General features: G+C 43.2%; 1 protein-coding gene across 5 annotated transcripts; it reads left to right on the top strand.

The window, feature by feature from the left end:
* The first annotated feature begins 944 nt into the window (after positions 1–944).
* Positions 945–11,494, top strand: LOC114909048 (metalloreductase STEAP3-like). Of its 5 annotated transcripts, XM_029249602.1 has the most exons (6): positions 963–987; positions 1,180–1,265; positions 2,300–2,785; positions 3,080–3,607; positions 7,503–7,667; positions 10,611–11,494. In XM_029249602.1, exons 3-6 carry the CDS (start codon positions 2,306–2,308, stop codon positions 10,878–10,880), a joined length of 1,443 nt encoding a protein of 480 aa, XP_029105435.1. In that variant the 5' UTR covers positions 963–987; positions 1,180–1,265; positions 2,300–2,305; the 3' UTR covers positions 10,881–11,494. The 5 variants fall into 5 exon arrangements, with proteins under 5 accessions (XP_029105436.1, XP_029105435.1, XP_029105432.1 ...); XM_029249603.1 differs by lacking the exon at positions 1,180–1,265 and having other exon boundaries at positions 945–987; XM_029249599.1 differs by lacking the exons at positions 963–987; positions 1,180–1,265 and adding an exon at positions 1,015–1,055.
* Positions 11,495–11,720: the final 226 nt, after the last annotated feature.

Here is an 11,720-nt window from a genome sequence, read left to right on the forward strand (position 1 = left end):
CTGGCATCCCGTCCTGGGTGTGTCCCCTCCCCCTCCGGCCCTACGTCCTGTGTTGCCAGGTAGGCTCCGGTTCCCCGCGACCCTGTATGGGACAAGCGGTTCAGAAAGTGTGTGTGTGTGTGTGTGTGTGTGTGTGTGAGAGTTATGAGACAAAGGTGTGTGTAGGTCCATCCTCCTCACTTACTCTCCCTCCTGCAGAGCGGATGTGGAAATGGGTCCAGTATGAATGTTATAGTTTCCCTGTTGTTTATGGCATGGTAACATCGATATTGTTATATTTTATTCATTGTGTTTGACTTTCTTCCAGTTGGAGTGTGGAATACAGTGAGTCATAGTGCAAACACTGTCATACATTGAAGCGCCATTTGAAATGCTACTACTATACGAGTGCAGTATGAGTATGCATCAAAATGCCATTAATGGATTGTAATAGTGGATGTGAATATTGAAGTAAAATTCTTTAAATTCTGAGTGTGGAAAAAAGAGAGGAAGCGCAACAGCAGCTTGCTGTCCAATCTGTGTCACTTTTAATTTTCACAGCTGCTGGCCAGTTTGGTGTAGGTTCGAATTCTGCTCAGTCTGTGTGGGGTTGGCATATCACCCCCCGCCCCCGAGGTTTCTTTCCATTCCAGAAATATGTTTTAGGGGAATTTGGAACTTAAACACCCACCACTGCGAACATTGGCTGCTTACATTTATTAATAAATTCCTGTTTTAGTGAAAAGGAGCAGCAGATACCTTCTTAATACATAATATTGTCTATACTGTTGTCAGTCAGTCAGTTCTCCTGCTAATAAAAGGGTGCAAACAGTGTGTGCTTGTCAGTCCATCCCAGGCGTCACGAAAAACGGACTCCGATCTTCGCACCGAACCAGAAATCGCCTCCTGCGTCAGAACGATCTGACAGTGAGTTTCCCGCGCGCTCTTTATCTGCAGCGCGCACGCGGGGAGAGGCATCAAGATGAAAGGCGTGGACGAGCTAGCGCCGTGAGTTATGTTACTGACATAGTTTCAGTAAGATTCTGTGCCTCATGCTGTTTTACTGCAGCATACATGTAAGTGTAATTCATCTTATCTAAGTCATAAAGTAAACCGGTGATTTTAAAACGCGCCACCAGACTCAAAGGTAGCCGTTAGCTACATCACAGGACCGAAGGTTGAACTTCCTGTAAATTGCAGGAGAGTCGGAGTTTCAAAAGAAAAGTCCATTCGACTCAACTCAACAACTGGGAGGACTGGCACACGCTTCGTTTACTCAACGAGAGGTGATTTTTTTTTTTTTTTTTTTAAACAAATTTAGTTAACCGATACTGTGATGTACTATGAATAACGCTGAAAAAAATATTTACCGATTTAGTATATACGAGACACACACACACACACACACATTGTTCTGCATTTGTTAAAAGCACAAGCCCGAGGTCTATAATGATTTCACGAGGAATTCACAACTGCAAAAGTTAAAATCTTGTATCCAGATTGTTGTTGCTTTGCCTAGGTGGACGTGTACGTATAAATTAATGCTTGTTTGTTCACGTGACACAGTCACTGAGCCAGCCAGCAAGCGAAATTTTTTGGTGCAGGCGAGGCTTTTATTTTGACGTTTCTGTAAGGAAAGTAAGTAAGAGGAGGTGTGGCCGCGCGCATAGGCTCGTCGCGACAGCGGCCATCGTCCCAAATGTGCGACTTGACTCGTTCCGTGGTGTTACCGTACGTGCGCTTGTGGAAAATACCTTGTTTCTGGGCTCTTCTTACTCCACCTGGTGCTCGTCTGCTGCTGTACACGAAAAAAGAAAAAAAAAAAAAAAAAAAAAAAAACAACGATTAATAGAATGTAAACGGCGTTCACACAGTTGGGAAAGTTGAACTCAAGGTGAATGAATTCAGTTGTGCTGACGAGCAAAAAACGGCGGGAACTGTTACAGTCTGTGGCAGCAGTCATCTTGGCACATGAATAAAGTTGGCACTTGTCATTTCTGAACAGCAGCTTATGATCTCGAAGAGTACTGTTCACAGGTGCGGTTAATTAGAGTGGCCTCTCAACACTTGAGTTGTGTGATTGGACGTGGGTTCGAATCCCGCTGTGTATGTGTCAGGTTTTCTGTGTACTTGTTCTGTCCCTCGTGTGCGTTTCCTCCCTCGGTCCGAAGAGTTGCGGTTGAGTTGCTCTCAGCGTGTGTTTTGTGTCGCTCTGCCGCGTAAATGACTGCATGGCTGTAGGTCCAGAAGTGACGTCACTCTGACGGGAGGTAGTGTGTGGCAGGGCCAAGTGCATGTAAACGTCACGTTTTCTTCCCAGGCAAGGATGCCCCAGGGTGAGATGAGGAAACCCCTGCTTGGGGGTGCCGCTGAGCCCGATGTTCCCGCGTGTGACCTTAAGAGCCCCGCCGTGGGCATTCTGGGCACGGGGGACTTCTCGCGGTCGCTGGCGCACCGCCTGCTGGCCTGCGGCCTCCGTGTGATCGTGGGCAGCCGCAGCCCGGATCGCAACGCCGACCGCTTCCCTGCCGGGGTGGAGGTGAGCACGCAGCGTGACGCCGCCGCTCAGGCCCATGTGCTCTTCGTGGCACTATTCCCGGACCACTACTCGAGCCTGGCGGCCCTGAAGGGAGAGCTCGCGGGCAAGGTGCTCGTGGATGTGAGCAATGGCACGACGCTGAACCGTAGCCGGCCTTCCAACGCGGAGGAGCTGGCTGCGCTCTTCCCGGAGAGCTCCGTAGTGAAAGGTTTCAACGTGCTGTCTGCCTGGGCTCTGCTCAACGGGCCACGCGATGGGAGCAGACAGGTGGGCCCCACTGCGCTTGGGCACTTGTACTCACGTGTGTGTTGTCCTCTACATTGTCCTGGTAAAGTCACTGAATCATCTTGTACCCTTTTACTGAACAATAACGTGACAGGCTTTTCTTAAGTACTTTTCCGCCCTCTAAAGGGATGAGTGATTTCTGATGTGCCTATTGAGTAAAAAAAAACTATAAATCCTAATTGCAGAACAGAAGTGCACTGGCCAGTGTTGTATGCATGACTACTGTTTTTGTTCCTTTTCTTTGGGCTGACTCGTGCTTCACCCCCCCCACCCCAGGTCTTGATCTGCAGTGATGACTTCCAGGCCAAGAACAGAGTGGCGCTCCTGGCCCGGAGCATGGGTTTTGTGCCTGTGGACATGGGTTGTTTGTCCTCTGCTCGCGATATTGAGAACGCCCCGCTGTACCTCTTCCCTTCATGGGGCAGCCCCTTCCTCTGTGCCGTCTGCCTCTTCTTTTCCTTTTACATCTACAACTTCTTCCGGGGTGTTCTGCTGCCCTATGTCATCAAGGGCCACAATGTCTTCTACAAGCTGCCAGTGGAGATGGTGAACGAGACTCTGCCTTTGGTCTCCCTGGTGATGCTGGCGCTAGTCTACTTGCCTGGCCTCCTGGCCGCTGGTCTGCAGCTGCTTCGGGGCACAAAGTACCAGACATTTCCCATGTGGCTCGACCGTTGGCTATGTATGCGCAAGCAGCTGGGCCTCCTCAGCTTCTTCTGTGCAGCCATGCATGCCTTGTACAGCCTGTGTTTGCCTATGCGCAGCTCTGCACGCTACAAGCTGCTCAACGCTGCCTTCAAACAGGTAAGAGTCCGTCTGTGCCGTGCCTTTGCCCACATGGCTTGTAAGAGATCAGAGTGTGAACAGGAGCAATGAACAATGCCTTTCTTTGTGGGCTGAAATAAGTGTAACAGTCTTAAGCATGAACTTACTGTCATTAGTTTGTTCATTCAGTTGCTCAGCAGGTTTCTTATTGAAAAAGATGTAGAGATACATTTCACACACCTATAGAACTGGATATTCACTGTGTAACTGTGCTGCATTTCTCTGATAAGGTATGTGCATCTGTTGGTCCTTCCCTTAAAGTTTCTTTGAGGGTTTTTTTATTTTTTTTATTTTTTTTTTTTAAGTACTTAAAATGTGCTCCGATCTTTTTGTCAGCTGTGGTGCTACAGGCATGCATTAGGTGCAGTCATAGGCATGAAAATGTAAAGGCATCTATACACTCACTAATTGGCATCATGTTTTACTGCAACAACTACGATTAAATGCTTTCTGTAGCTTTTGATCCGAGTCTCCCCATGCAAATCTACTTTAGCTCAGCAACATTTGAGCAGTTCTTTTTATTTCTTCAGGCCAGTGAATCTGTGAGATTGCGATGCGCACATTGCCAAGGCCATTCCAAATCTTTAAGTACAACACTCGTCCTGCTAATATAATGCACACATTGTATTTTCTTTGAGATGTATGTTGCTTTGGAGAAGAGTGTCTGACAAGTGAATAAATGTAAAACTATTTAATTCAAAACAGAAAAAGTATTCCTCCCCAACAGGACACTATGTGAATGATTTTAGGGTATCTTGCACTGTATGTCTTTCTTTCGTAGCCTGTAGACTATGGAAATGGAGCACTGTGGACAACACTGTTGTGACTGTTCCAACAGAAAGAATTTATTTTTTTTGGTCACAAGACTAGAGGTAAAGAAAGGAGAAGGGGGGGAAAAAAAAAAAAAGGGGGGGGGGGGGGTCTTTTGAGCAGTTGTACACATAATGATTCAACATGCTAAAGCCCACATCTGTGATGAAAGACAGCCTCAAAAAAGATTTCAGAGTTATTAGAACACCTTTTGCTTTCATAGTCCAAATACCAGCAATTAAAAGCATAGGATTAACCTTTTCAGTTAAGGGCAATTCACTTCAATTTAACTTATAAGTGGTAGAAATGTGTCAGATTGATTGACTGCAGTATATGACAAGTTATAGGACACCTGTTTTGCTGGTTTGAAGGGCCACAGGGGATAGTTCTACAGGGAGGGTGGATGATTAGGAGTGTTTTTGGCTGTTTTCCTTTCCGTTCCACCTATGGCTTCTCGTCCTCATGCTGCTTTAGCGTATGTTAGGCTCTTGTTAACAGCAGACCCCCAGCCAAGCGGCGGCTGTCCCACGTTTCCAGTACATCACATAGAAGAGGCCTGCTGGGCCAAGACTGATCCCCTGCCATACTCTGCGGTACTCCCAGTTTGAGCTTTGGGCTATGTGAGACTTTAATTAACACCTTTCCCATGAGTCTAACCCGCGCACATCAAATAAGTGTCATTTACTTTAAGAAATCCAATTTGCATCAAGTACTGATTTGGACTTGCGTTGCAGAATAATACATTGTGTATTATTCAAAATATTCTGTTAAATTGCTACATCCATTTTGCTCTGCAGACAGTTAGGTTGCTGACCCTGGTGAACCACATTTTTGCAAAAGGTGTGTATATATAGTTTTTTTGGGGAACGAGGTAATTTCGATAAGTTTTGACAGCGTAGTTTGCAAAACAGAACTTTAGGACTTTCATGTTAATCTCTGACAGATATATTATAGAAGAAACCATTTAAAGGGTCAATTTTGGGTTGAGATTTAAAAAGTTTAACTGGTGAAAAATAATTTTCATAAAGTGGTATTATATTACACACACACAAAATATATGGACTAGCAGCTGAAGTTTCATACAGCTTCACTTAATTATTATGACAATATTTGCTGTGTGACCTCTGCTTGGGAAGGATTATGCCAGAGCATATATCATCTTTTTATTAATGTAACAGTAGTTTTGTCAAATGCAACTAGTCTGAACTTCATTACATTTGACTCCTTGATTAAAATGTGCATTTTTTAACTTTGTGTCATGGGCCTGTGGAAGGAAGGCACCCCCTGAGTTATTACTAAATCAGTTTGAGAAGAAGACAGCTTTGGATCTTCATTTACGGGTGGACATGTAAAAAGTGAAAGCAAACATGTTGGACAGCTTGTGAATTGCTGGACAAGATTTATGTGTCCCTGAGCCATTCTTGCTGCTGTTTTCACTCTATGAATGTGAACTATGGCGATGATTGCAGTGCCTTACACTCCAGAGCCATCAAGAAATCAAATGAGAGGTCCTTGTTCCGTAGGGATGTGGACGAATGCGTCCATCTGCAGCCTTGTCCCAGTTTCAGTGTGGAAGACAGTGGAATAATGCACACTCCAAGGCTACTCTTATGGCATTTGTATCCTGTTTATCTTTTTCCCCTCTCTCGGAAATGTCAAGGAGTATGGCAAAGACAGCCTCGGGGGTTGCTTTCTTCCTGTTCTGGGGTCATCTTGAAACAATTCCTTTTATTTCTCAGATCTCTTCTTGGTGACATTTCAAAAAGGCAAAGTGATAAATAAACAAGTGTGAAGTCTATTGAGACATTTCAGGGTATGAATGTGTATCGTGATTTGTTTGCGTTCGTAAATCCTTGAGAGGAAAGGGTCTCAGTAAACTGTTTTTGGGGGGTCAAATCAACCAGCAGTTGCTTGATACCTCTTAGCTTTTTTCTAGGAAGTGTGACCTGCTGGTCTGATTTCTGATGCAGAGAGTAATACAATAAATTAAAAATAATAGCCTTGTTTAACAAGTGCATAGCACTAATTTAAATAAGACTTGAAGCAAAATTCAGAATGTTCGTTATGCATTTTTATGAATAATTCAGCTCTTGTTTGAGATTTAAGAGCTGAAGTTTATATCAGACCTTCTCTGCAGTGTCTAGATTGACATTCTTCTTACCGCTCTGTGCATGACTGCACATTTGCGCTTCTTCTCACTCACACTCAGAAAGCAAAGTGATTGCTGCAGTCTCAGCATGCTTCCTGTGTGAGTTGCTGCTCCCCCATACGGCTGTCAGACACCATGGCGGCTAGTGCGTTTGTGTGTGTGTGTGTGTGTGTGTGTGTGTGTGTGTGTGTGTGTGTGTGTGTGTGTGTGAGGTTGAGATCACATATAGCAGGATGCTTTCCCTCCTCCCCTCTTTCATGTCTATATCTGTTCCTTTCTGATTTACCCTCCTTTAAGAAGACATGTGTTGATTGTCTACTTGAGTCTTTTTCAGGAGGGTAATATGTCTGCAAAAAGTATATACACTTACATTTTTTCATTTAGCAGACACTTATCCAAAGCAATGTACAACTCAAACAAAGTGTATTTCGCCAACATTTTTGTCTGATGTCACTGTTTAACCAGCAGACAATACATTGGTAGCTGCGTATAGAATTGGTAGGGAGTATAATTTTTAACAAATTATTAACAGTAACGTTTCGTGTGTGTGTGTGTGTAGTGCAACTGTCATCAGTTCTAGTCCTGGAATGTGCTCTTGGTTTTAAATGTCTTCACAAATCATTCTCTTGTGGACATTTTGGAGAGAGAAACCTGTTTCTTGTTTGCAGACATAAGAGGAATTGAATCCAAGGGGATTAATGTTAGTTTTTGGGGAAGAACTCTGGATTTTCTTTGACATGTTTATTATAGCATCCAAATAACATTTGAGAAATCTTCTCTGATAGCAGCTGTTCTTTTAGAGAGGCACATAGTTGGGGAGAGCATATAAACTTGGTGGGTGTTCTCCGTGACAAAGGCAGAATCTGTAGCCACAAGCCTGCTGCTACACATCTGTGTTCCACCTTTTGTTACCAGGTGAAGCTGGGGCAGGAGAGCTCATGGATGGAGCAGGATGTGTGGAGGATGGAGCTGTACCTGTCCTTTGGCATTGTGGCTCTGGGGGTGCTTTCTTTGCTCGCTGTCACTTCCCTGCCTTCTGTGGGAAACTCTCTCAACTGGAGGGAATTCAGTTTTGTACAGGTAGGTGTCTGACCGAAAACTTGCTGCCTCTCTCTTCAATCCAAGCACATCATAGTTCCACCAGTTTTCACAAAAGGATATCTCTACATCAAGGTTAAGTTCCTTATTCAAGGCTGCAATAGTAGATGTTCTCCTAGGAGTTGAACCAGCCCAGCAACATGTTACATCCCATGTCTTCAACAACTACATTACCTGCTGATGCAGGTGCTATCAAAGAAGAACTCTTCAATTCCAAAACAAATACACCAGGGGATAGTTAACCAGTCTCAGAATATTTGGTTGTATGTGCTATTGCACTGAATAGGTGGGAGATACTGTCAGTGTGAAATGTAATATTATTAACTTGATTTATGCAGGTTTTGCAGACCACAATATTTTATTTAACCTGTTGCAAATTTTGAACTTGGTCCTAATAACAGCTTATAAATAATTCCTGCCGCCATGCCTCGTAAGTTCTTCTAGGCCCGAGAGTACATTTTAGCTTTTACTTGGTGTTGTCTAATCACTTTTGTTGGCAAATAAAATATAGAAGGAGTCCATGACTTACGATGACCCACACTTATGATGGCCACCCCATCAACCATATTATATTTTCAAGTTCTAATGTTTGGTCATAAAGTCTATTATGAGTGCTACATCTGTTGTACAGTGACGTAGTCAGTGTGTCTTTCAGCTTTTTATTTATAGAAACATACCATTTACTGAACTTTTGTGTACTGTTTTTTTTTTTTTAATGTTATTTTTAACAGTGGCTAACAAGTGAAAATGTGAGTATTCTGTACAGAAAAGTGAAAGCAAAAGAGAACTGATTTAGAAATGAAAGTGAAATAGTGCACCATGAAAATATAATACTGTACTGTATCCTAGTAACATTATTTTCACATTAACAATGTTTGAAAATTGTGAGAAATTTAGGAAAGACCTATTATATAATGCAGAATTCACGCATGTTAATTGTGTATATACAGTATCTTTATGGCTTAAATAAGACAGTTTAAGGGCATTTGCGACTTACAAAGATGGTTTTGCCTTACGACAAGGTCACTGAAACAGCATCCAGCCATAAGTCGAGATCACTTGTATATGGTACTTTTTAATTATTCCGCGCTTAACCCAACCTTTCTATGCGATTGTGCCTTTACCATGTAATCACTGGTTATAAAGGTACTGAGGAACTTTTACTGTAATGTAAAACAGTAAACCTATCTCATTACATGGATGCTGGTTACACAGATGTTTATTTATCCAGACTCAAAAGAACATGTACCGCCCACCCAGGTATGAGGACTGTGTTGTCAGTTCCTTTTCCCCTTGTGCTCGTAAGTGCACCATAACCACATTGCAATAGCTGGCCAATCGAGCCTTTGCCCACAGCCAATTTAAGGTGTGTTTACGGGAAATGCTGCGTTGTGTTCTCTGTGCATATCTTTATTTTCAGTGCTGAAGCATTTTGAGTAACAAAATTGTGATAACTATGATCTAACACACAAACTACTGTAGCAATAAATGTTTCTAAGTGCAACAGCCCATAACCCTGGGTTTTTAATGTATTAGTGTGATAGGTACATTTTTTTGTTAAAGGCATGAAGCACATTTTACAATAACGTAAGATTCTCGGTTCAGTCTCTATTCTGGAGGACTGATCTCCCTCTGTCCTTCAGAACTGCAGACTTCCTCCCAGCATTCAAGAAGGGTCCGAAGACTTTATTTCAGCAATCAACCAAATAAATTTGTGTTAGTATTTCAAAATAAAACTGGCCATGTAGATCAAATAAAAGTATAAATTTAGGGTTGCAAATCTTCATACAGACCAGCATGTCGATCATGTTACGCTTGTCTGCCTTTTTTTTTGGGTAATGGGTTTTCTCGTCCATTGCAGGCACCCTAATAGAATCATTTACCAGGGATTAGGTGCTCTGTGCAGCTTTTGAACTTTCCCTTCATATTTATGTTAAGCTGATCCAGTTGCCGTAAGATTAGTCACATTCTGCTGCGTCTCCTGATGTAAGGGTGCTGGGGGGGGGGGGGTAGACTGCCAAGGCCATTTGCTGCAGGGGATGTTAAAGCACCGCACAACCTTGAGACAGAACCCCTGAAGCGTTATGCTGCACAAATGGAGTTTAGCCCAACAGACCTGTAATATTGAAAAGAATTATACCAAGTAACAGCCTGGAACATCTTTGTTGAAGAGATTCTTGTTTGACTACTGCAGGCTGTGCTACCAAGAAAAGGTCTGGTATGTCTCCTAAATGTTAATTCTGCTGTGTACGATTTGTTTGATTATTTCACACTAGCCCAGAGCTGTAGGAATAATTAGAAGTGTTTGCCTTCTAAATGAGCTCCGTGTCTCCCCTCACAAACGCCAACAATGGGATTTTGTTACGCACAAGCTGGCTTGTAGGTCAAAGCCCACCGCAGGGTGTCTGCATCATAGGTCCCACTTGAGTTAACTAATGCGCTAGGGGACAGGCTGCTGTGTTAGGTCGTCATTTCGATCGGTTTGCAACTTCACTCTTTAGCTTGACCTAACAGGAGCAGAAGCCACGAGTTTGGAGCTCTTTGCCGATACTCCCCCACTGGGCAGCCTCCACTTATCTTATACAGCAATGTACCCACTTCACGCCACAAGTGAATGTTTGTGGGCTCACTGTACAGTTTGTCGAACTATGGAATGTTGTGGCAACTCTTGACTTCTACAAATATATTTCAAGTAGGCATCTGTCACAAACCCTAGCGAGCTGTAATTATTAGGTAAAAATGCAGTTACAGCTACATTATAGAACTCATTTTTCACGTTGCTGTTGTTCATTTGTGTTTATGTGGATTTATTTGAATCTTGGTGGTAATTGTACATATGCACTACAAATGACAGCAACAATATGGATACCATTTTGTACAGATATGTACAGATGGTTTTGCTTCTTTTGGTTTCTGTTTCTGTAGTCCGGACTGGGATATGCTGCCCTTTCCATCAGCACTCTGCACACGTTGACGTTCGGCTGGAACCGAGCCTTCGACCCCGGCCAGTATGAGTTTTACCTCCCACCAACTTTTGTACTGGCTGTGCTTTTGCCCTGCATTGTGCTGCTGGGTCGCCTCGCCCTGGCGCTGCCCTGCCTATCGCTTCGGCTGGCCAGGATTCGAAGGGGCTGGGAGACGCGGCTCCACCAGGTCCACTTCCGCTTACCCGATGAGGACATGAGCACAGTATGAAAAACAAAAACAAGTGGAACCAGTGCACACATCAGTTTTTGACTCTACATCTGTAGGGATGAGCACCTTGGAAAGCTTTTGCAGCAAGTTCCAGGCAGTCTTCTGTGTTTCAGTTCAAAAGAGTACTCCTTTTCTTCTTGTGAGTCTAGCCACTACAGGATGCGCTTCTCTTCCCAGGTGTGTTCACACTTGCTCTACACTAGAACCCAGGGCTTTTTAACCCTGCTCCTGAGAGCCCTCTCTGTATGCTATGCTCACTTACATCTCGGTGTTTAATTTGCTGTTAACTTGAGTGAAGAAGTGGCACAACTGAATTGGTCTTGTCTTTATTTATATAAACTGTTGGTGCACCAGTAGTGTTTGTCCTGCAGCAGAATAAAATGTTAATACTAAACTTTTATTAATCACTTACTAGGTAAAAATTATGCACTTAATTTTTTTAATGCCTGTTGAAAGTGATCTTTTTTTCAGAAACTGCCAATCTTTTTGATGTTAGATACACTAGCTCCTCAACTTACAGTTGGAACTGAAAGTCTGTAACTAGATGTTCTTTAATCCAGTCTTTTTTACACACCAAGTCACAACAAATAAAATCTTGATTTGTTTGCTTGTTACTTTTTCTAAATATATCAGATTAAGCTATACTATATATACTTTATTTTTAACATTCCTGAAAAATTTCCCATAACCTCTACTCAGTCCTTGAAAGTCATTTGTGCAATGTTTTCCAGCTTCTGCCCACTTTCAGCTTTTTTTTTATACACTCACACCCACATTGTCTGAAACTGCTTGTCCCATGGGGGGGTCACAGGGAGCCGGAGCAAGGCTGGAGGGGGGAGG

This window comes from Scleropages formosus, unplaced genomic scaffold, assembly GCF_900964775.1.
Source record: "Scleropages formosus unplaced genomic scaffold, fSclFor1.1, whole genome shotgun sequence".
NCBI classification, from domain to species: Eukaryota; Metazoa; Chordata; class Actinopteri; order Osteoglossiformes; family Osteoglossidae; genus Scleropages; species Scleropages formosus.